Source organism: Chrysemys picta, chromosome 20, assembly GCF_011386835.1.
Source record: "Chrysemys picta bellii isolate R12L10 chromosome 20, ASM1138683v2, whole genome shotgun sequence".
In the NCBI taxonomy this organism is placed as follows: Eukaryota; Metazoa; Chordata; order Testudines; family Emydidae; genus Chrysemys; species Chrysemys picta.
Genome location: NC_088810.1, coordinates 1,166,180 through 1,187,865, shown reverse-complemented (window position 1 = coordinate 1,187,865; position 21,686 = coordinate 1,166,180). Strand labels below are relative to the sequence as shown.

At 56.1% G+C, this 21,686-nt stretch overlaps 3 protein-coding genes across 5 annotated transcripts in view; 2 read left to right on the top strand and 1 right to left on the bottom strand.

The window, feature by feature from the left end:
• Positions 1 to 2,371, bottom strand: part of LOC101934582 (guanylate-binding protein 1-like) — a 126,873-nt gene extending 124,502 nt beyond the window's left edge. For all 3 annotated transcript variants that reach the window (XM_065573922.1, XM_065573932.1, XM_065573935.1), the window contains exons 1-3: positions 2,239 to 2,371; positions 1,195 to 1,397; positions 856 to 959 (exon numbers count right to left, since the gene is read on the bottom strand). In XM_065573922.1, coding sequence (XP_065429994.1) covers positions 856 to 959; positions 1,195 to 1,369 — 279 coding nt within the window. In that variant the 5' untranslated portion in view covers positions 1,370 to 1,397; positions 2,239 to 2,371. The remainder of the gene's footprint in view (positions 1 to 855; positions 960 to 1,194; positions 1,398 to 2,238) is intronic.
• Positions 2,372 to 5,901: 3,530 nt separating this feature from the next.
• Positions 5,902 to 6,964, top strand: DMRTC2 (DMRT like family C2). Its single transcript, XM_065574634.1, has 2 exons — positions 5,902 to 6,183; positions 6,514 to 6,964. The coding sequence occupies exons 1-2, from the start codon at positions 5,954 to 5,956 to the stop codon at positions 6,962 to 6,964; spliced, it is 681 nt and encodes a 226-aa protein (XP_065430706.1). The 5' UTR covers positions 5,902 to 5,953.
• Positions 6,965 to 17,571: 10,607 nt separating this feature from the next.
• Positions 17,572 to 19,800, top strand: LOC135976819 (uncharacterized). The gene is made up of 2 exons (XM_065574445.1): positions 17,572 to 17,911; positions 18,438 to 19,800. Exons 1-2 carry the CDS (start codon positions 17,867 to 17,869, stop codon positions 19,482 to 19,484), a joined length of 1,092 nt encoding a protein of 363 aa, XP_065430517.1. The 5' UTR covers positions 17,572 to 17,866; the 3' UTR covers positions 19,485 to 19,800.
• The last annotated feature ends 1,886 nt before the right edge of the window (positions 19,801 to 21,686 follow it).

The following is a 21,686-nucleotide window of genomic DNA, read 5'->3' as shown; positions in this document are numbered from 1 at the left end:
CCCCGGAGTCCTGGCTGCCAGCTCCCCTCCCCCGCAACCACAGCACCCCACTGTCCTCCCAGAGCCAGAGAGAACCCCGGAGTCCTGGCTGCCAGCTCCCCTCCCCCGCAACCACAGCACCCCACTGTCCTCCCAGAGCCGGGAGAGAACCCCGGAGTCCTGGCTGCCAGTTCCCCCCACCCTCCTCCCGCAACCACAGCACCCCACTCCCCTCCCAGAGCCGGAAGAGAACCCAGGAGTCCTGGGTCCCAGCCCCCCCACACACACACTTTAACCACTGCACCCGACTCCCCTCCCAGAGCCAGGAGAGAACCCAGACATCCTGGCTCCCAGACCCCTGCCCCCACCCACACACACACACCCACTCTAACCACTGCACCCCACTCCCCTCCCAGAGCTGGGAGAGAACCCAGGAGTCCTGGCTGCCGGCTCCCCCTCTAACCACTGCACCCCACTGCCCTCCCTGAGCCAGGAGAGAACCCAGGAATCTTGACTGCCAGCTCCCCCCTGCTCTAACCACTAGACCCCACTCCCCTCCCAGAGCCGGGAGAGAACCCAGGAGTCCTGGCTCCCAGCTCCCCCCCACACACACACTCTAACCACTGCACCCGACTCCTCTCCCAGAGCCAGGAGAGAACCCTGGCATCCTGGCTCCCAGCCCCCCGCCCTCCCCACACACACTCTAACCACTGCACCCCACTCCCCTCCCAGAGCCGGGAGAGAGCCCAGGCATCCTGGCTCCCAGCCCCCCCCCCGCAACCACAGCACCACACTGTCCTCCCAGAGCCGGGAGAGAACCCCGGAGTCCTGGCTCCCAGCCCCCCACCCCCCACACTAACCACTGGACCCTACTACCTCTTGCTCAGGGAATCCCTCCGTGTCCAGCAGCACCAGGGCCTGGTCAGGCTGATTCGGGTGGGGCAGGCACCACACCCAGATCCCTGGGGAGCGGGGGAAACCTGTGGGGACAGAGAGGGGCACTGAGTGGGGGCTGTGGGGAGAGGGGGGTCGGGGAGGTGTCGGCGGAGGATCAGGGGAGGCCCAGGCAGAGGATCAGGGGAGGCAGGGGTTCTGGGGGCCCAGGCGAGGGGTTGGGGAGGCCCAGGAGGGGACTTGGGGGAAGCCCAGGCAGGGGACACAGGGGGATGGTGGAGGCACAGGCAGAAGGAAGGGGGAGCAATGGGGACCCTTCACCTTCGCCCTGCCCCGCCAGCCGGTCCATGAGGAAGGATTTCCCGGTGCCACAGGGCCCGAAGACGGCGAAGACGTGGAGGGGCCGGGTGAGGCCTCGGAGCAGGCCCAGGGCGGCCGGGTTCACCCGCAGGGCACCAGAGCTGGGCACCGGCTCTACCAGGCAGACGGGCTCCATGGCGTCCGTGGGGGTCGGGCGCACGGGGCTGGGGGACAGAAGGCAGTGTTACACCAGAGGCAGTGCAGCGGGGATGCCAGTTGGCTTCTGGAGGGGCCATGGTTGGGAGCCAGCTGGGACCACCAGCACCAGGCCCACCGCAGGGCACCCGCTCTGCACAAGGAGGGGGCAGAAAGGACCCGCTCTCCAGCCACACGGCCCCTCTGCAGGGAGCTGATTGGCTTTGTTTTAAAGAGGGGGAAACTGAGGCATGAAGCAGAGACTGGGCCAAAGTCACACAAGGAGTCAAAGGCAGGTCTGCAGGCAGATCCCAGCCCCCCCTGCTCAAACCCACCATACCCCACTCCCCTCCCAGAGCTGGGATAGCACCCATAGCCTTTAAGGTGAGAAGGAACCATCATGATCATCTTTCTAGTCTGACCTCCGGCACCTCACAGGCCACAGAACCTCCCCCACCCCCTCCTGTAACAGGCCCCAACCTCCGGCTGAGTCAGTGACGGCCCCAAATCGCAGGTTACAGACTCAAGTGACAGAGACGCCACCATGGACACTAGTTTAAACTTGCAAGTGCTCCCTGCCAGAGAGGAACGTGAACCTCCCCCTGGGTCTCTGCCAATATGACCCAGGAGGAAACCCCATGGGTTCCAGTCCCCAGTCCCCCAACCCACCAGACACCCCTCCCCTCCCCGAGCTGGAATAGAACCCAGGAGTCCTGGCTCCCATCCCCCCGCTCTAACCCACCAGACCCCACTCCCCTCCCAGAGCCGGGGAGAGAACCCAGGAGTCCTGGCTCCCAGCCCCCCACTCTAATCACTAGATTCCACTCCCCTCCTCGTTCTGCGAAAGAACCCAGGAGCTCTGGCTCAAACCTGGCTGGCGCCCTGCCCAAGGAGTCTCAGAGTGCAGGAAGGTGTCCTGGGCAGGGGAAAGCCAGGTCAGGGTTATGCAGCACCGCTTTCGCTTTCATTGCTGCAGATTCCTCTTCTCACGCACAGTGGGGCTGTAAAAAGAACAGGAGTACTTGTGGCACCTTAGAAACTAACACATTTATTAGAGCATAAGCTTTCGTGGACTACAGCCCACTTCTTCGGATGCAAGTGGGGCTGTGTTAAATCAGTGATCCTACAGGAGGAAGTGGGGAGCCAGGACTCCTGGGTTCTCTCCCCACTTCTGGGACAGGAATGGGGTCTAGTGGTTAGAGCAGGGGGGCCTCAGAGCCAGGACTCCTGGGTTCTAGCCTGGCTCGGGGAGGGGAGTTTGAAGCTCTGTGTTCAGCACTGCTCTGTTATTCCTCAAGTCACTGTTGCCACTATCAGTAACTGAGAACGAGAAACGATTCCCCCGCCTCCGCTACTGAACAAACGCTAGACTGGCAGCCCCCCATGCAGACACCCCCTCTCCCAGCACAGGAAGCAGTCCCTCTGGGGTGGGGCAGGGTTGGTTATACGGGGACCCCGGCGCAGGGACGCGGCCCCTCTGGGGTGGGCACGGCAGCAACTTACCACCATGACCAGTAGCACTTTGGGACAGGAAGTTAAGGGCAATGTCTTACCCGCTGACTGTGCAAAGGGAGTGAGAGGCTGAGCTGAACTGAGTCCCCCAGCAGGGGTTTAGTGGAGAACTGAGGTCAGCGCCCCAACCCGGGGAAAACGGTCCTGGCCTTGGGGCTAAGACGACTCTGTCATTTCTGCTGGGCCAGGCTGCAGCACAGCATGCTGGGAGCTGCCACCTCCATGGGCCGCTCTGCAGTGGTGCATGCTGGGAGCAGTTGCCTTCATGAGCCCCACAGAAGCAATGCCTGCTGGGAACTGTCCCCTCCCTAGGTCATGTGGGAGCAGTGCATTCTGGGAGTGCTTTACCTCCCTGGGTTCCAGCAGCGTATGACACTTTCAAAGGCCAAACCTCAGATGAAGCAGTGCATTCTGGGAGCTGTCGTCCCCACAGGCTACATTGCAGCATTGCATGATGGGAGCTATTGCCTCTGGGAGCAGTGATTGCTGGCAGCTCTCACCTCCATGGGCTGCACTGGCGCATTGCATGCTGGGAACTACTCCAGCTCCATGGGCTGCACTGGCGCATTGCATGCTGGGAACTACTCCAGCTCCATGGGCTGCACTGGCGCATTGCATGCTGGGAACTACTCCGCCTCCATGGGCTGCACTGGCGCATTGCATGCTGGGAACTACTCCAGCTCCATGGGCTGCACTGGCGCATTGCATGCTGGGAACTACTCCGCCTCCATGGGCTGCACTGGCGCATTGCATGCTGGGAATTATTGCCTTGGTGGACCCCTCCAGAGACATGTGCATCCTGGGCGATGGTACCTCTATGGGGCAGAGTTTCAGCCCCCTATTTACGCAGTGGTTCAGTCCCCATCTCTACCCTTTTATCCCCCCTCCCCCCAAAAAAATGGTTCTGTCCCCATTTGCACAATGGTTCATTCCTCATTAACTCCCATGTACACAAGGAAGCAGCTCTTCCTACGTTTACAATGGTTCAGCTCAGTAGCTTCCCCTTTCCTTAGATGGTTCGGTCCCGATCGCAGGAGGTTCCCTCCTCCCCTATTATCCCGTCTGAGGCGCATCCGCCGCTGATTGGCTGGCTCCCAGGGAGCGCGGGAATGGAGCGGCCGCTCGAGCCACCCTGTTCCCTGAGGGGAGCGCGAGCCTGATTAGCTGCCCAAAGGCGGGAAAAGGGTTATCGCCTCTGATTGGACACCCGCTAGAAAGTGAGACGAAAGGAGAGGGGCGATTGGTCCACTCGTGAGAGGCAGCTGAAAGAGGCGCTGTGATTGGCTCCTTGGCTCTCAGGGCAGGCAGGGTTGGTTAGGTTCAGTCAGTGTAGGGGGAAGGGGCCAGCATAGGGCCCTCTGCAAATTCATGAGCCCTGAGGTACCAGGGCCTGCCCCACATAGAGCCAGGCCATTCTTCCTGCGGTCATGTCAACCCCAGTGCACAGCTAGCACTTGGCTGGCAATAGCCACCGCCCCAGGGATATCAACCCCCCACGGCAACGGCAACACCGTTCCCTGGGAGACATCCCCACACAGCCACCCCGGCAACGTCAACCCCTGCACAGCCATCCCCCCTTGAGAGGATATCAACCTCCAATGGCGATGTCCCTGGGAGACGTCTGCACACACAACCGCACGCACAATGTCAACCCCTCCACCACCACCCTCCAAAGGGATATCAACCTCCGATGGCGACAACCCCTCCACAGCCATCCCCCCTGAGAGGATATCAACCTCCCATGGCGATGTCCCTGGGAGAAGTGACATCGATGCCCCCTCTCCCCCCAAGTCACCTTACAGGAGATGTATACCCTCTCCAAAAGCCGCCCTATGGTGCCATGGGGACATGCCTACAGGAGACATGCCCCCACCAACAACCTCCCTGTGGTGACGCCAACACCTCCACCCACCGCAGCATGATTGTCAACCTGGCCACAGAAGACACCCAAACAGCCTCCTCATGGTGACCTTAACTTCCCCTCCACCTACAAACCACTGTCCTACAGAAGATGCCCCCCAGCAACCTCCTGTAGTGACACGAACTCTGCCACAGCTGCCTCATCCCAAGGGGATGTCAAACCCCCACAGCTATCCCACAGAAGACACCCCCTGACACCAACCCAGTGCCAGTGGCGCCAAACCTTCCACAGCCGCGTCACATGGAGGGGATGTCAGCCCCCCCAAGAAACTCCCCTCCAAGAGCAGCCCTGTGGTGATGTCAACCCGCCCCCCACAGCTACTCCACAGGAGACTGTCACCCCAACAGTCATCCCATCTTGACATCAACTCACCCACAGCTACTCCACAGGAGACCCCTACCCCAACAGTCACCCCATCCTGACATCAGCACCCTAGGGCTACTCCACAGGAGATCTCTGCCCCAACAATCACCCCATCCTAACACCAACCCCATCACAGCCACCCCACGGGAGACCCCCGCCCCAGCAGTCGCCCCGTCCTGACATCAACCCCTCAACAGCTGCCTTACAAAAGATTCTTCCCTCATAGTGATGCCAGGCCACGCTAGGCCTCATGGCGACAGCAACCCCCCCTACACATCCACTCTATGGTGACTTACCCTGTCTGCCGCCCCACAGACGAACCCTCACCCACCTAGCCACAAGTGGCACCATTCCCCATCCCCCCTGTGCCTCCTCAACAGATGCCCCGCTGTGACATCAAGGCAACCCTGGCCACCGCATAGGGACGTCAACTCCCGTGCAGCCAACAGTGCCACCTGTAACAACTACCGCCCCCTGCCCCCCCACTCTCCCAACAGTGCCACCCCTTTGCCGCAGAATTGTGTGGGAGGTAGCATGTTTGGGCCAGAGTGAAAATGGGTCGGCCAGGGGTGCAGGTTGCATGGCCCATATATGATCGTGAGCCTGACACAAGCCATAACCTTGGTGCACAAGATGAGGCGGGTTGGGGGCAGAGCCTGAGGCAGAGCCCGAGCCCCCCACTTTGTCTGAGCTGAGCAGCTATGGAGATGCCTAGGGCCTGGGCTCTGTACCTGGGGTCAGGAATGGCCCTTGTGTTCACTTATTGCTCCCCCCTCAGGCTCACGGACCATGGAGGAGAACGGCGACCCCTCCGCCACGGCAAGGCCACGCATTCAGTGCTGCCCCTCGGACTCCACCACGGATGACGGCAGTGCCCAGGACGAATGTGCCCCACCTGCCCCCGCCCGCTCCCCGACCTGTGCCCGCTGCCGCAACCATGGCATCCGGGTCCTGCTCAAGGGCCACAAGAAGGGCTGCCAGTACCAGGGCTGCCAGTGTGACAAGTGCATCCTCATTCTGTACGTGCCAGGGCGTTCTCCCCACGGAGTCAGTGCTGAGCCAATACTAGGGGCACTGTGCTGCAGGGAGCAGGGTGGGGGCTCAGTAGGGGGCACCCTCCCCTGGCAGTGAGGACTGGCCCAATGCCCCAGCGTGGTTCTGGGGGGGGGTGCTCTCCTCTGGCAGTCAGAGTTGGCCCCAATGCCCCAGCATAGGGCTGGGGGACCGGTGCTGCAGGGAGCGGGGTGGGGGGTTCTCCCCGGCAGTCAGTCTGGCCCCAATGCCCAATTTTAGGAGACAGCCATGGGGGAGGTCTGGGTTTGCACTGCCTTCTCTCTGCTCCCCTACAGGCAGCGCCGGCGTGTCATGGCTGCCCAGGTGGCCCTGCGCAGGCAGCAGGAGACGGAGCTGAGGAAGCAGTTGGCCAGGGGTTTGCTGCGGCTCAGGGATGGCCGTGCCGCAGCCTCTCTGGGCTTGGCCAGTCCCTGCGAAGGGGCCAAGCCAAAGGAACAAGCAGCCGCAGGTGTGTATCTACCCCCCACCACCTGCAGACGGGCTCATGGCCCCCTGCTCACTTCAGGGCGACATCAGAGCTCACATCCAGCTTCTCTTCACACGCTCTCCTCCTTCCGCAGCCGCAAAGGAAAATGCCGAGCCAGGCTCCACGGCTGGACATCAGGGGACTGCAGGGCCTACCGACCACCAGAGTCATCAACCTGCCAGAAGGGTGATGAGGGGGAAGAGTATTGCATGTGGCCCCAAAGTGCTGGGCCTGATAGGATTGGAACTGGCGTCTCATAGAGGGGAAGGCCCCATAACCCAACACCCCCAACTCACCCAGTCCTTCTAACCCCAGTATGGATTGGAGTTGGTTCCCCATAGAGGGGAAGGCCCCACAACCCATTCCATCACCCCCCAGGCCCATCCAGTCCCACTAACCTTGGTCTGGATTGGAACCAGCACCCCCTAGAGGCAAAAGGCCCCTTAATCCATTCCACATGCCCCCAGAACCATCTAGTCCTGCTAACCAAGGTGCCCCTGGAAGGGAAAGGGCCCATATCCCATTTCTCAATTCCCCTTGACGCTGCCAGTGCCCTGACGTGGGGAATTCCCTTACAGAGGGGTTTGAGCTCCTCCGTGTGATCAGGCTGCTGCATCCCAGTGTTTGCTGTTTCCAAGCAGCTGCCTGTTTCCTGAGTCGCATGCACGTGTCCTCTGCATTGCTTTCTAGGAAAGCCTTTGGCTGCCTCTTCCCCACCAGCCTGAGGTGACTCAGCTGCCCTGGCCCCTTGGAGAATGCCGGCCACCCTACGCACCTTGGTTCCTGCCAACTCTTCCCCTGCCACCACCCGTCCTCTGCCAGGCATTGCCCCAGGAGCCTCCCCTTTGCTTCTCAGCTCACCCAGGTGGGTCATCTCCAGGATGACACGAATACAAGCCCCGGGGCCTAAGTGCCCTCTGGTGTTTCCTTGTCTCTTTACGATGCAGGATGAAAGGTTACAGACAGGGCGGGGAGGATTGGGCTGGACTCAGGGGCTCACTGGTCTGATCTGGGGGTCAGGGCTATGGAGGTGCTGAGATACTGAGGTGGCAGGGATAGTGGGAGGATACCAGGCCGTGGGTCTGACCAGTCACAGCAGGAAAAGGGAGTAATCCCTGGCTAGCCGAGGCCACTGGCCTGCTCTGCGGCGAGGGATACTGAGCTAGATGACTCTGTGGGTTCTGTCAGTGCGACAGCTCCTCCGTAAAGCTGGGCACAGCCCGGCTGCGGCTGTGCAACTCTCCTTAGCCGGGAGGAGAATGCATCACCTTGTCAACAGTGCCCCGTAGCCACAGCTGCCTCCACTGCTGGCTCCTCAGCCGCTCAGCTCTGACTGACATCAGCTCGTATTTCTCTGGCAGGTTGTGATGGCGGCAAGGTGACACATGCCCCAGAGGGTCTCGTGGCAGTCCCAGGACGGCTGCTCCAGCAGGCACCAAGCCCCTCCTGGTTCCCACCAGCAGCCTCTGCATCCACTGAACTGCTTGGGTGTGTATTTCTGCAGGGCCAGCAGCCCTGGCTGGAGCACGTTCACAGCATGTAAAAGAAGCAACCTGAAATCGCATGGGAAACGACTTCTGAATTGGAGTATTTCAGTATCTGCGGGCTGGAGGCAGCCTAAGATACTCCAGAGCCATCCCCTTTCCTGCCTGGTCCCACTAAACGCCAGCCTAGACCAGTCCTACTCTGTAAGCAGCAAACCCAACACCTGCCCCCGGAACAGAGCTGTGTGGTGAGAGAGCAGCCATGTTTACACATACCAATAGCCACACGTCTGGTTAATCACACATGGGAAGGGCTTGGGGGCTAGCCAGAGGCTAAGGCAATCCACCTATTGGTCCCCGTGGTGAAGACTGGGGGCCTCCATCAACTTTCAACCCTCAGTGCAGGTGTAGCAGTGTCACCAGCCTGATCTAGTTTCAGGCTAGCAGCTGCCTCAGTTCCCCCTCATGCAGGTTGGATCTCCCAATTATCCAGCCTGCTTTGGTTGCTGCAGCTTCTTCATTCTGCAGCTAAGACATACAAGAAACAAGTCCATCCCTTCCGGGGGTTCAAAATAAGGGCTTGCCTACACTGGCAAGTTTTGTCGATGAAACTAATATCAACATGAAAAAATCAACAAAAGCAAAGTCGCCAAAACGAGTCTACATTTGCCCCCCTGTCGACAGATCATGGCACCATTATCGACAGTGTGAGCAATGCACTGTGGGTATGTGTCCCACAGTGCCTGGTGACACCATCTGTCGCTAGGTGTTGTGGGAAGGCGGAAACGGAGCACGGCGCATCCTGGGATGTGCAAAATGTCCCGTCATGCACCGCTTTGTGTCCCAGCCCTCCAATGGCTTCTGGCTTCCTTTTGCGCCATTTTTCCAATTGTCAGTCTTTATAGTGCGCGCCAGCATCTGCAGTGAGAGAGGATGGATCCCGCACTTCTCTCCTATGTGCTGTTAACTGTCCTGAAGACATCGCGCATGGCAGTAGAGTTACTCGCAAAGTTACTGACAGAGGATGAATCGCAGGCACCCGAGTGCGATATGGACAGCAGCAACTTATCAGTGCTTTTGGCATTCACAGAGCAGCTGCATATGGTAGACTGTCGCTTTTGGGCTAGGGAAACAAGCACTGATTGGTGGGATCTCATTGTCATGCAGGTGTGGGATGAAGACCAGTGGGTACAGAACTTTCGGATGCATAAAGCAACCTTCCTGGAGCTGTGCTGAGCTGACCCCCGACCTGCAGCGCAAGGACACCAGATTGAGAGCTGCCCTTTCGTCAGAGAAGTGTTTTGCAATCGCTGTGTGGAGGCTAGCAAATCCAGACTGCTACCGGTCAGTCGCAAATCAATTTGGAGAGGGGAAGTCCACTGTTGGGGCTGTATTACTCCAAGTGTGCAGGGCAATAAATCGCATCCTACTGCGGAGGACCGTGACTCTGGGAAATGTGCATGAAATAGTGGCTGGCTTTGCAGAGATCGGTCTCCCTAACTGTGGCGGGGCGATTGATGGCACACACATTCCAATTTTAGCGCCAGACCACCTTGCCTCTGATAGTATCAGGGGGTAGCCCTGACCACCTTGCCTCTGAGTACATCAATAGGAAGGGATACTTCTCCGTGGTGTTGCAGGCGCTTGTGGATCAACGGGGGTGTTTCACGGCCATCAGTGCAGGCTGGTCTGGAAAGGTGCATGACGCACGCATCTTCAGGAACAGTGCGGGATGTGGAAATGCCCATAGTAATCCTGGGAGACCCGGCTTACTCCTTACAGCCCTGTCTCAGGACAGCAGCAAGGAGCGTTTGAACAGGCTGAGCAGGCACTGCATGGTAGTCGAATGTGCCTTTGGCCGTTTGAAAACTCGCTGGAGGCGTCTCAATGGCAGGCTAGACCTTACCAGGGATAATATTCCCGGTCATAGCCGCGTGCTGCACTTTGCATAATCTGTGTGAATCTAAGGGTGAAATGTTTGCTCAGGTGTGGACGGGGCCGGCTCCAGGGTTTTTGCTGCCCCAAGCGGTGCAACAAACAAACAAACAAATAATAACAACAAAAAAAGCCGTGATCGCAATTGCGATCTGTGGCGGCAATTCGGCAGGAGGTCCTTCGCTCCGAGCCGGAGTGAGGGACCGTCTGCCGAATTGCCGCCGAATAGCTGGACGTGCCGCCCCTCTCCGGAGTGGCCGCCCCAAGCACCTGCTTGGCAAGCTGGTGCCTGGAGCCGGCCCTGGGTGTGGAGCACTGAGGCAGAGCGCTTGGCTGCACAGTTTGAACAGCCAGATGCTAGGGCTGTCAGAGGAGCCTAGAGTGCTGCTATTAACAGAGAGACTTTGAGGAACCGCTTGGACAATGAGGAGCACTAACACATGTCTGCTTTGGAGTTGCTTCTCTGGTGCATCTATGTACAATTTTGGGGCCCAAGATCTATGCAACAAAATGATTTAGAAGCCTGTTCCCAAGAGTGAATTGATTGCTATACGCCTTTGTAGAACACGGAATAAAAACGCTGTACCATTAAATACCTTGGCCTTTATTTATTGTTAAGAAGGGTAAACCCTCACAACTGTGTGTAGCTCCAGCTATCATTGTGCAAGCTGTGACAGGAGGTGGAGTGATGGGGAAACTCAGGAGTGCTATGAAGTGAAAAGGGCACAGTGTGGGCACAGAGGGGGGTGGGGTTGGCAAAGAATTGTGCATGTGCATGTGCTGCAGTGGAGGTCGACCACGGATGTGCTCAGTCTGCAGCTGCGTCAAAGACTTGAGAATCTCTGTCTGATCCTCCATCACTTTTATCATCCGCTCTGTTGCTTGCCTAGCAAATACTGCATTCTTTATTCTGTCCCTGGTCTGTCTCTCATCGCGCTGCAGCACTTCCCTGAACATGTCTTCTTTGCTGCGTCTCGGCGTCTTCCTTATCTGCTGAAGCCAGTCGGCAGGGGTGCATGGTGTGTTCCTCGAGGTCTCGGTTGCTGTGGACAATTCACAGAAGAGGGACTGTAACATTCCAGCAAACGATTAAAACATTTCAGTAACAAGGACCTTTTGCAACTAGTAGCTATCACTTTCTCACGGAGTCTAGGCAGGCACACATCTCCGCAAGCACCCCAATCATGGTGAGTGTCAGGAGTGGGGGGAAGGCGGTTGTGCGTACATACAAAACGGTCACGGCTTGCAGGGCAGCTTTGCAGGAAACTCATTCTAAAATGATCCCACACTTTTTCACAGGCGGCCAACCGCTGGCTGACATCTCGCTGCTGCAGGTGACCAGAGAAACCAGGGCTCAGCTGCTGAATGCTTGCGGCTTTCACCCCGGTCTATATGCATCTCACTATGTGCCGCTTTGGTCCCAGCCCCAGCGATTGCTAAATGGCAGGGGACAGTTTCCTACAATGGGGGAACTAACAAGGCTGCAATCCCTTGGAATCTGTGCAGAGGATTAACAAGTACCTCTTGGAAACTTTCCAGAGCCCCTCTCTGGAGGATTCCCTGCAGCTCTCGATGTCCATCAACACCCTGCTTAGCCATGCAGATTAGCTACACAGGGCAACGTCCAGCTCACAGAGAACACTACGTGCCTCCCACTTTTTGATTCCCTACACAAGCCACAGCAACTTACCCGGCGTCTCATCTGCTTCCTGCTCCCCGTACAGCACTTCTGGAGAAAAGTTCCTGGCTGCCTGCCCCACTGGGTGACCTTGATGGGAGCTCCATGTCCTCTTCTAGCTCGACTTCTTCATCCAGAATTTCAGCCTCCGGGTTACCCCCTCTTTCTGCTGCCTCTGAAGTATCCATGGGACAATCGGCGATGGAGGTGGGGTCACCACCGAGGATAGCATTCAGCTCCTTATAGAAGCGGCAGGTCTTCGGTGCACCACTGGAGCGATGATTTGCCTCCCACGCCTTATGGTACGCCTGCCTCAGCTCCTTTATCTTCACTCTGCACTGCTGCGTGTCCCGATCAGAGCCCTTTTCACACAAGCCTCGAGAAATTTGCCCATATGTGTACCGATTCCTACGGGTCACTCGCAGCTGCGACTGAACAGACTCCTCTCCCCATATACAGCTCAGCGGTGGTCCAAGCAGGCGCGCGTTTGGTGCGGTAGCCAGCCATGCTCACCTGGGAAGCCAGCAAGCAGGAAATGAGATTGAAAATTCCTGGGGCTTGCAAGGGGGAGGAGCAGGTTGGCAGCAGGTCAGTGGAGTTCAAACTGCTGACCAGAGCGGCAGCATGGGAATTGTGGGACACTTTCCGGAGGCCAATAAAATCGGAAAAAAAAGGCATAGTGTCTACACTTGCTGTTTGTCGACAATAAAGGGAGGGGAAAAGACAAAAGTCTCTTGCAGGGGTGGAAGTTTTTTGTCACCAAAAATGAGTGGGTTTTTTTGACAAAAGTCCCATTGCAGTGTAGACGCTATCGCTGTTTTGTCGCCAAAAGGCAGTTTTTGGCAACAAAACTTACCAATACAACAAAGAGTCTGGTGGCATCTTAAAGACTAACAGATTTATTTGGGCATAAGCTTTCGTGAGTAAAAACCTCACTTCTTCGGATGCATAGAGTGAAAGCTACAGATGCAGGCATTATATACAGACACATGGAGAGCAGGGAGTTACTTCACAAGTGGCGAACCAGTGTTGACAAGGCCAATTCAATCAGGGTGGATGTAGTCCACTCCCAATAATAGATGAGGAGGTGTCAATTCCAGGAGAGGAAAAGCTGCTTCTGTAGTGAGCCAGCCACTCCCAATCCCTATTCAAGCCCAGATTAATGGTGTTGAATTTGCAAATGAATTTTAGTTCTGCTGTTTCTCTTTGAAGTCTGTTTCTGAAGTTTTTTTGTTCAATGACAGTGACTTTTAAATCTGTGATAGAATGACCAGGGAGATTGAAGTGTTCACTTACTGGCTTGTGTATGTTACCATTCCTGATGTCCGATTTGTGTCCATTTATTCTTTTGCGGAGGGACTGTCCGGTTTGGCCAATGTACATGGCAGAGGGGCATTGCTGGCACATGATGGCATATATGACATTAGTGGATGTGCAGGTGAATGAGCCCCTGATGGTGTGGCTGATGTGGTTGGGTCCTCTGATGCTGTTGCCAGAGTAGATATGGGGACAGAGTAGGCAACGAGGTTTGCTACAGGGATAGGTTCCTGGGTTGGTGTTTCTGTGGTGTGGTGTGTAGTTGCTGGTGAGTATTTGCAAATTCAACACCATTAATCTGGGCTTGAATAGGGATTGGGAGTGGCTGGCTCACTACAGAAGCAGCTTTTCCTCTCCTGGAATTGACACCTCCTCATCTATTATTGGGAGTGGACTACATCCACCCTGATTGAATTGGCCTTGTCAACACTGGTTCGCCACTTGTGAAGTAACTCCCTGCTCTCCATGTGTCTGTATATAATGCCTGCATCTGTAGCTTTCACTCTATGCATCCGAAGAAGTGAGGTTTTTACTCACGATAGCTTATGCCCAAATAAATCTGTTAGTCTTTAAGGTGCCACCAGACTCTTTGTTGTTTTTGTAGATACAGACTAACACGGCTACCCCCTGATACTTGACAACATGCAAGGCACTAAATTTAGCCGTATGGAGTGGAAATCCATCAACCTCAACAAAAAACTTGCACAGATACAGACAGACATCATCTTCCTCTCCAAATGCAAACAGATGGACATCATACCAAAAGGACTGAAGGTAAAAAATCCATTGCAATCAACATACTACACTGAGTATGGTGAGAGACTGTGCCACACACTCTCAAAGAAACTGAGGAACCACCTGATCAGCATCCTGTACAGCAGACAGGAGAAGATCAAGAATGAGCTCTCAGAACTGGAGACTCTCATACAATACCAGCCTTCTACACAAACTTCCACGTGGCTGGACTTTACAAAAATGAGACAAGCCATTTACAATGCACATTTCACTTCTCTACAGAGGAAAAAGGACTGTAAGCTATCTAAACTAATACCTGCCACTGGGGGCTATAACAATGGTACCCTCAACTCATCTAACAACATTGTCAATCTTTCCAACCACACGCTTAGCCCAGCAGAAGAGTCTGTCCTATCTCGGGGACTCTCTTTCTGTCCCACCATCCCCACGAACATGATACAGTTCTGCGGTGATTTGGAAGCCTACTTTCGTCGTCTCCGTCTCAAGGAATATTTTCAACGCACCACTGAACAGTGCACTGACCCACAGGAACCTTCCTACCAACACTACAAGAAGAGGAACTCTGCGTGGACTCCTCCTGATGGTCGAAATGACAGACTGGACCTCTACATAGAGTGTTTCCGCAGACGTGCACAGGCTGAAATTGTGGACAAACAACATCACTTGTCCCATAACCTCAGCCGTACAGAACGCAATGCCATCCACAGCCTCAGAAACAACTCTGACATTATCATCAAAGGGGCTGACAAAGGAGGTGCTGTAGTCATAATGAACAGGTCAGATTATGAACAGGAGGCTGCCAGGCAACTCTCCAAGACCACATTCTACAGGCCACTATCCTCTGATCCTACTGAGGAATACCAAAAGAAACTACACCATCTGCTCAAGAAACTCCCAGCTACAGTACGGGAACAAATCTACATGGACACACCCCCAGAACCCCGACCAGGGGTATTCTATCTGCTACCCAAGATCCATAAACCCGGAAACCCTGGACGCCCCATCATCTCAGGCATTGGTACTCTGACAGCAGGATTATCTGGCTATTTGGACACTCTCCTCAGACCCTATGCTACCAGCACTCCCAGCTATCTTCGAGACACCACCGACTTCCTGAGGAAACTACAGTGCATTGACGTTCTTCCTGAAAACACCATCCTGGCCACCATGGATGTAGAAGCACTTTATACCAATATTCCACATGAGGATGGACTACAAGCTGTCAGGAACAGTATCCCTGATGAGGCCACAGCAAGCCTGGTGGCTGAGCTTTGTGACTTTGTCCTCACCCACAACCACTTCAGATTTGGGGACAACTTATACCTTCAAGTCAGTGGCACTGCTATGGGTACCCGCATGGCCCCACAGTATGCCAACATTTTTATGGCTGACTTAGAACAACGCTTCCTCAGCTCTCGTCCCCTAGTGCCCCTCCTCTACTTGCGCTACATTGATGACATCTTCATCATATGGACCCACGGAAAGGAGGCCCTTGAAGAATTCCACCTGGACTTCAACAATTTCCACCCCACCATCAACCTCAGCCTGGACCAGTCCACACAAGAGATCCACTTCCTGGACACTACAGTACAAATAAGTGATGGTCACATAAACACCACCCTATACCGGAAACCTACTGACCGCTATACGTACCTACATGCCTCCAGCTTCCATCCAAGACACATCATACGATCCATTGTCTACAGCCAAGCCCTAAGATACAACCGAATTTGCTCCAACCCCTCAGACAGAGACAAACACCTACAAGATCTTTATCAAGCATTCGTAAAACTACAATACCCACCTGGGGAAGTGAGGAAACAGATTGACAGAGCAAGACGGGTACCCAGAAATCACCTACTACAGGACAGGCCCAACAAGGACAATAACAGAACACCACTGGCCATCACATACAGCCCCCAGCTAAAACCTCTCCAGCGCATTATCCACGACCTACAACCTATCCTGGAAAATGATCCCTCACTCTCACAGACCTTGGGAGGCAGGCCAGTCCTTGCTTACAGACAACCCCCCAACCTGAAGCAAATACTCACCAGCAACTACACACCACACCACAGAAACACCAACCCAGGAACCTATCCCTGTAGCAAACCTCGTTGCCTACTCTGTCCCCATATCTACTCTGGCAACAGCATCAGAGGACCCAACCACATCAGCCACACCATCAGGGGCTCATTCACCTGCACATCCACTAATGTCATATATGCCATCATGTGCCAGCAATGCCCCTCTGCCATGTACATTGGCCAAACCGGACAGTCCCTCCGCAAAAGAATAAATGGACACAAATCGGACATCAGGAATGGTAACATACACAAGCCAGTAAGTGAACACTTCAATCTCCCTGGTCATTCTATCACAGATTTAAAAGTCACTGTCATTGAACAAAAAAACTTCAGAAACAGACTTCAAAGAGAAACAGCAGAACTAAAATTCATTTGCAAATTCAACACCATTAATCTGGGCTTGAATAGGGACTGGGAGTGGCTGGCTCACTACAGAAGCAGCTTTTCCTCTCCTGGAATTGACACCTCCTCATCTATTATTGGGAGTGGACTACATCCACCCTGATTGAATTGGCCTTGTCAACACTGGTTCGCCACTTGTGAAGTAACTCCCTGCTCTCCATGTGTCTGTATATAATGCCTGCATCTGTAGCTTTCACTCTATGCATCCGAAGAAGTGAGGTTTTTACTCACGAAAGCTTATGCCCAATTAAATCTGTTAGTCTTTAAGGTGCCACCAGACTCTTTGTTGTTTTTGTAGATACAGACTAACACGGCTACCCCCTGATACTTGAAAACTTACCAATGTAGACAAGCCCTAAAAGTCTCAAGCTGGGCACAGCACTCCTTCCTCAGGGTCTGTCCTCTCTCCCCTGGCCTCCCACCCCAAGGCTCTCCAGAGCAGTGGTTTTCAAACTGTGGGTCGCGACCCAGTACTGGGTTGCAGAATGTAAGGCACCGGGTCGCGGCGGCTCTGGTCAGCACTGCTGACGGGGCCGTTAAAAGTCCCATCAGTGGTGCTGCCCGACTAAGGCAGGCTAGTCCCTACTTGTTCTGACACCGCGCTGCGCCCCGGAAGCGGCCAGCAGCAGGTACGGCTCCTAGGTGGGGGGGCCACAGGGCTCTGCACGCTGCCCTCGCCCAGAACACCGGCGCCGCACTCCCACTGACCGAGAGCAGCTCCGTTGGGTCATGGGCATCAACAATTTTCTTCAGCTGGGTCACCAGAAAAAAAGTTTGAAAACTGCTCTAGAGCCTCCCTTCTCTTTCTCCACAGGCTTCTGTCAGAGGCCTGATCTAGCCACATGACCTGCCTGTCATCATGTGACTTTGCTAATTTTCTCCACCTGGGGAGGTGAGCTAAGGGTGTCACACATGCCTGGAACCATCTCCTCTTAAAGGGCCAGAGGCTAAGGTGGCTCTAGCTGGAAAGATTTCCATAGAGTGCGGTTACCCCTTCTTTCAGCACTGGTGTCTCATTGCCAACATCAGCATTACCCCTCGGCTTTGCAGGTCACCTTCCTCGTGGAGGAGAAATCAGTGACATGGAGTCTGGGTATTCTCTATGGGTAACATCTTTTATTTGCTCAGCGTGCACCCAGTCCTGGAACAGAGCTTGTCACTGACATCTGCACAGACAAAACTAACCCCACATTATTTCTCCAAAGGCTGAAAACTTGCTCGCACATTAAGAAAAAAATAACCTGTAAGACTCTGTGTATATGCTTCCCAGCCAGAGCCATCTGGTGTCTCCCACCATGACAGTTTATTTGTAAATGTCATGGGAAAGCCAGGGACCCGGCATGGGAGATGGGCCATAAACCGACACTGAAATGACTCTCCCCAGCCAGCGGCTTTTGGTTCAGCAGACTTAGAGTGAGAGACAAGCTGCCAAGCACAGCGTTTTCTGATGCACTGTCTCTTGCCTGTTCCAGCCGCCTGGCGCTGCGTCCCTTGGATGGGAACATGGATTTGAGCAGCCACCTGGAGTCGACACTGCCAGGAGCCCAGGTGCGTAGCTCTGAGATCTGTCCTCCTCAGAGGGCTGAGATATGACAGCCGAGAGACCCCCTTTTGTGTCCCCCGTGATGCTGACACATGCTCCCTCAGGGGACGGTTGTAAAGCTCAGGCATCCATCCCGGACTCGGCTGGCTCTCTTCTTCCTTTCCGGTATGTGTCCATGGCTTCCCAGGGCCTCAGCCGGCCCCCGAGGAGCGTGAGTCCGCTGCACAGGAACGTGTTGTGGTGCTCCAGCCCCAGCACAGTGATTGGAACAGAGAGAGAGACCACTGGGCATCTTTCATTCAGCGCCGACCTGGGGCTGGACTCGAACTGCAGCCTCCTGTAGGGGAAAGACCCCATGGCTCATTTCCCAAGAACCAGCTAGGGCCCCATATCCCAGCCAGCCAGCTCCACCCTCAGCAGCTGTGTAATGGGGGGATACTATTGGGCTGGGGTGTCTATGTCCTGATCTCAGCTGGATCCGCGTGCCTGTCCCTCCCCTGATGTGGGAATCGTCTCTTCGCTCTCTTTCAGCTTCCTTTCTCCTCGGCTCACCTCCCGCTCAGGTGCACCAGGGGGCTTGTCTTCTCTCCCGTCTCCGAAGAGCAGCTGCAGAAGGAGGCTGCCGAGGCCTTGATGGTGCTGAGAAATTCCCCCCATCTGGCCCCCTCTGCTGCCATGCCAGACTTCCTGCCCCTCGCTGGCGCTGCACCCCCCTTGCTGGCCTTTCCTGCTTTCACCCCTCCCCCTGGAGACCCCAGTAACACGGGGGCATCTGATCCCAGCCAGCAGCAGGCCCTGAAGGCCCCTGGTGACAAGGCTGGTGCTGGTGGGCAGCAGGGCTCGGGACATGTGCTCCCCCCTTTGCTGCGCTGCAGCACTCTTCCTCAGCCACGCAAGAACTTCCGCCTGGTCTCGACGGTGCCACCCTGGGGGCCCCAGGCAGCCACAACCCTGATGGTTTCCAACATCCAGGTCTTCAAACCTAGTTCCAGCCCCCGGGAGATTCCCAACCCGCCCCATCCTGCCCCTTCTGACTCCCTGGGCTCCACTCCACAGACCCTCTGCATGGCACAGGCTGCGGATCCCGGTGGGATTCCAGAGACAGCTGCGTCCGCCCCGGATCCAGCACGCGCTGCCTCTGCTCTCAGCAGCCCTCGGTCCCTGCCCTCGTGCGCCCCTCCCGCAGAAATGCCCATCTCCCCGCTGCCCACACAAAGCCCCCCTGTCATGGTGGAAGTGCACACGCTCCCCAGGCTGTCCTTACTGACTCCCAGCCCATACCTCATTACCCACCAGTCCCTCCCAGACACTGGGCTTGCCCCAAAGTTCAAGTCACAGCAGGGCCCTGCAAGCCAGGGGAGCGGCAGTGGCAGCAAGGGGCAGGTGGCAGAGGAGAGCAGCAGAAGCAGGGCACCTGGGACCTGGAGCCTGGCAGGTACAGTGCAAGCCGCTCGGCTGCTCCCATCACTGAGGGCACGTGTCCGATTACTGACCCTTCCCACCAGGGGTCCGGCCACACTCAGCTCCCACTCACAGACCACTGAACGGCTGTACGATCAGAACAGCGTTCACTCCTGAGCCCACCAGGACAGCACTGAAACTGGTGCCCCCTAGAGGGAAAACGCTCCATGTCCCATTGCCCACCCCCTGAGCTAGCCAGTCCCCAGGTAGGGTGAGCAGGTGTCCGGTTTTCACTGGAACACCCGGTCAAAAAGGGAACCTGGCGGCTCCAGTCAGCACTGCCGACCGGGCTGTTAAAAATCCAGTCGGTGGTGCTGTGGAGCTAAGGCAGGCTAGTCCCTACCAGTCCTGACTCCGCGCTGCATCCTGGAAGTGGCCAGCAGGTCTCGCTCCTAGGCAGGGGGCCCATGGGACTCTGTGCACTGCCCCCACCCCGAGCACCGGCTCTGCACTCCCACTGGCCAGGAACCGCGGCCAATGGGAACTGTGGGGGCGGTGCCTGCGGGTGAGACCAGCGCACTGAGCCACCTGCCATGTCTCTGCCTAGGAGCCGGACCTGCTGGCCGCTTCTGGGGCGCAGTGCAGAATCAGGACAGGCAGGCAGCCTGCCTTATCCCCATGTGCCGCTGACCAGGAGCCGCCGGAGGTAAGCCTGAGCCCCAACCCCCTGCCCCAGCCCTGAGCCCCCCTCAAACTCAGAGCCCCCTCCTGCACCCCAAACCCCTCATCCCTGGCCCCACACCAGAGCCTGAATCCCCAGATAGAGCCCTCATCCCCCTGCCCCAACCCAGAGCCCCCTCCCACACCCTGAACCCCTCTATCCTACCCCCCCATCCTGGAGCCCTCTCCTGCACTCCAAATCCCTCATTCCCAGTCCCACCCCAGAGTCTGTACCCCCAGATGGAGCCCTCACCCCCTCCCGCACCCCAACCCCTTCCCCAGCCAGTGAAAGTGACTGAGGGTGGGGGAGAGCGAGCCACCGAGGGAGGGGGAATGTAGTGAGTGGGGGGCAGGGCCTTGAGGAAGGGGTGGGACAGGGGAGTGGCCGTGGGAAGGGGCGGGACAAGGGGAGTGACCTTGGAAAGGGGCGGGGCTAGGTTATTTGGTTTTGTGCAATTAGAAAGTTGGCAACCCTAGACCAGAGTCTGGATTAGAGCCAGCACCCCCTGGAAGGGACAAGCTGCATATCCCGCTTCCTGCCCCCTGGAACCAGCCAGCCTTCTCCCCTGGGACTGGTTGGAACAGGTGCCTGTATCCCATTTCCATGAGCCACTCAGGGTATGTCCACACAGCCTCGTAAACCTGGTGTGACACACATACACCCCCGGGGTGCAACCTGGAACTGGGGGATTGCTGAGCCCTCTGTTTTACCAGTCTGGGTTCCCTCTCCCACTGACCTCGTGACAAGCAGCAAAGCCCTCCAAGCTGACCCTCACACAAACATCCACAGGCGGGTCCACACCCAGCCGTGATCATCAACGCTCTGGCCAGCCACTGCATGAACCAACACTAGAGAGGCTCCAGCCAAAAGACCCCCAGCTCCCCAGCCTAGATCCCGGAGCTGTACCATCCTGCCCTGCCCAGTGTGAATTTATTACCCAGTCCGCCACTTCTACAAAGGAAAGTGGACGTGCACCAGCTCTTGTTCCTGAGCTGAGATTTCTCCCCAAGCACTTCACTCGAACCACACTGTTTTAAGTAAAATATAAAACAGAATTATCAACTTCAGATTTTAAGTGATTATAAGTGATAGCAAACAGATCAAAGTCGATTACCTAGCAAATAAACATAAACGCAATATAAGCCTAATATACCAGATAGGAGTTGAATTAAGCAGCATCTCACCTTGTCAAATAGTATAAAAGTCCACCAAGGTTTCCTACATAGGCAGGCTTCCTTCTTTCCTGCCTGGGGCCAGCACTTCGCCCAGTTCAGTCTTTGTTCCTCGGGTAGGGTGACCAGGTGGGTTTTCGACTGGAACACCCGGTTGAAAAGGGACCCTGGCGGCTCCGGGCAGCACTGCCGACCGGGCTGTTAAATTAAAAGTCCAGTCGGTGGTACTGTGGTGCTAAGGCAGGCTAGTCCCTACCTGTCCTGGCTGGCACCGCGCTGCGCCCTGGAATCGGCCACCAGGTCTGGCTCCTAAATCCCAACAGCCATAGGCCATACCTCGTCCCTGGGCAGCACCAGAGGAGAGTCACCGGCCTGTCTTGGGGGAGAGCTTGGCCTGCTTGGCCAGCCTGGGATCTGAACAGTGGAAGGGAGAGGGAGTACAGGGACCGCATCCTGGAACGTAACGCTGACTCGTGTGTTTTGTTT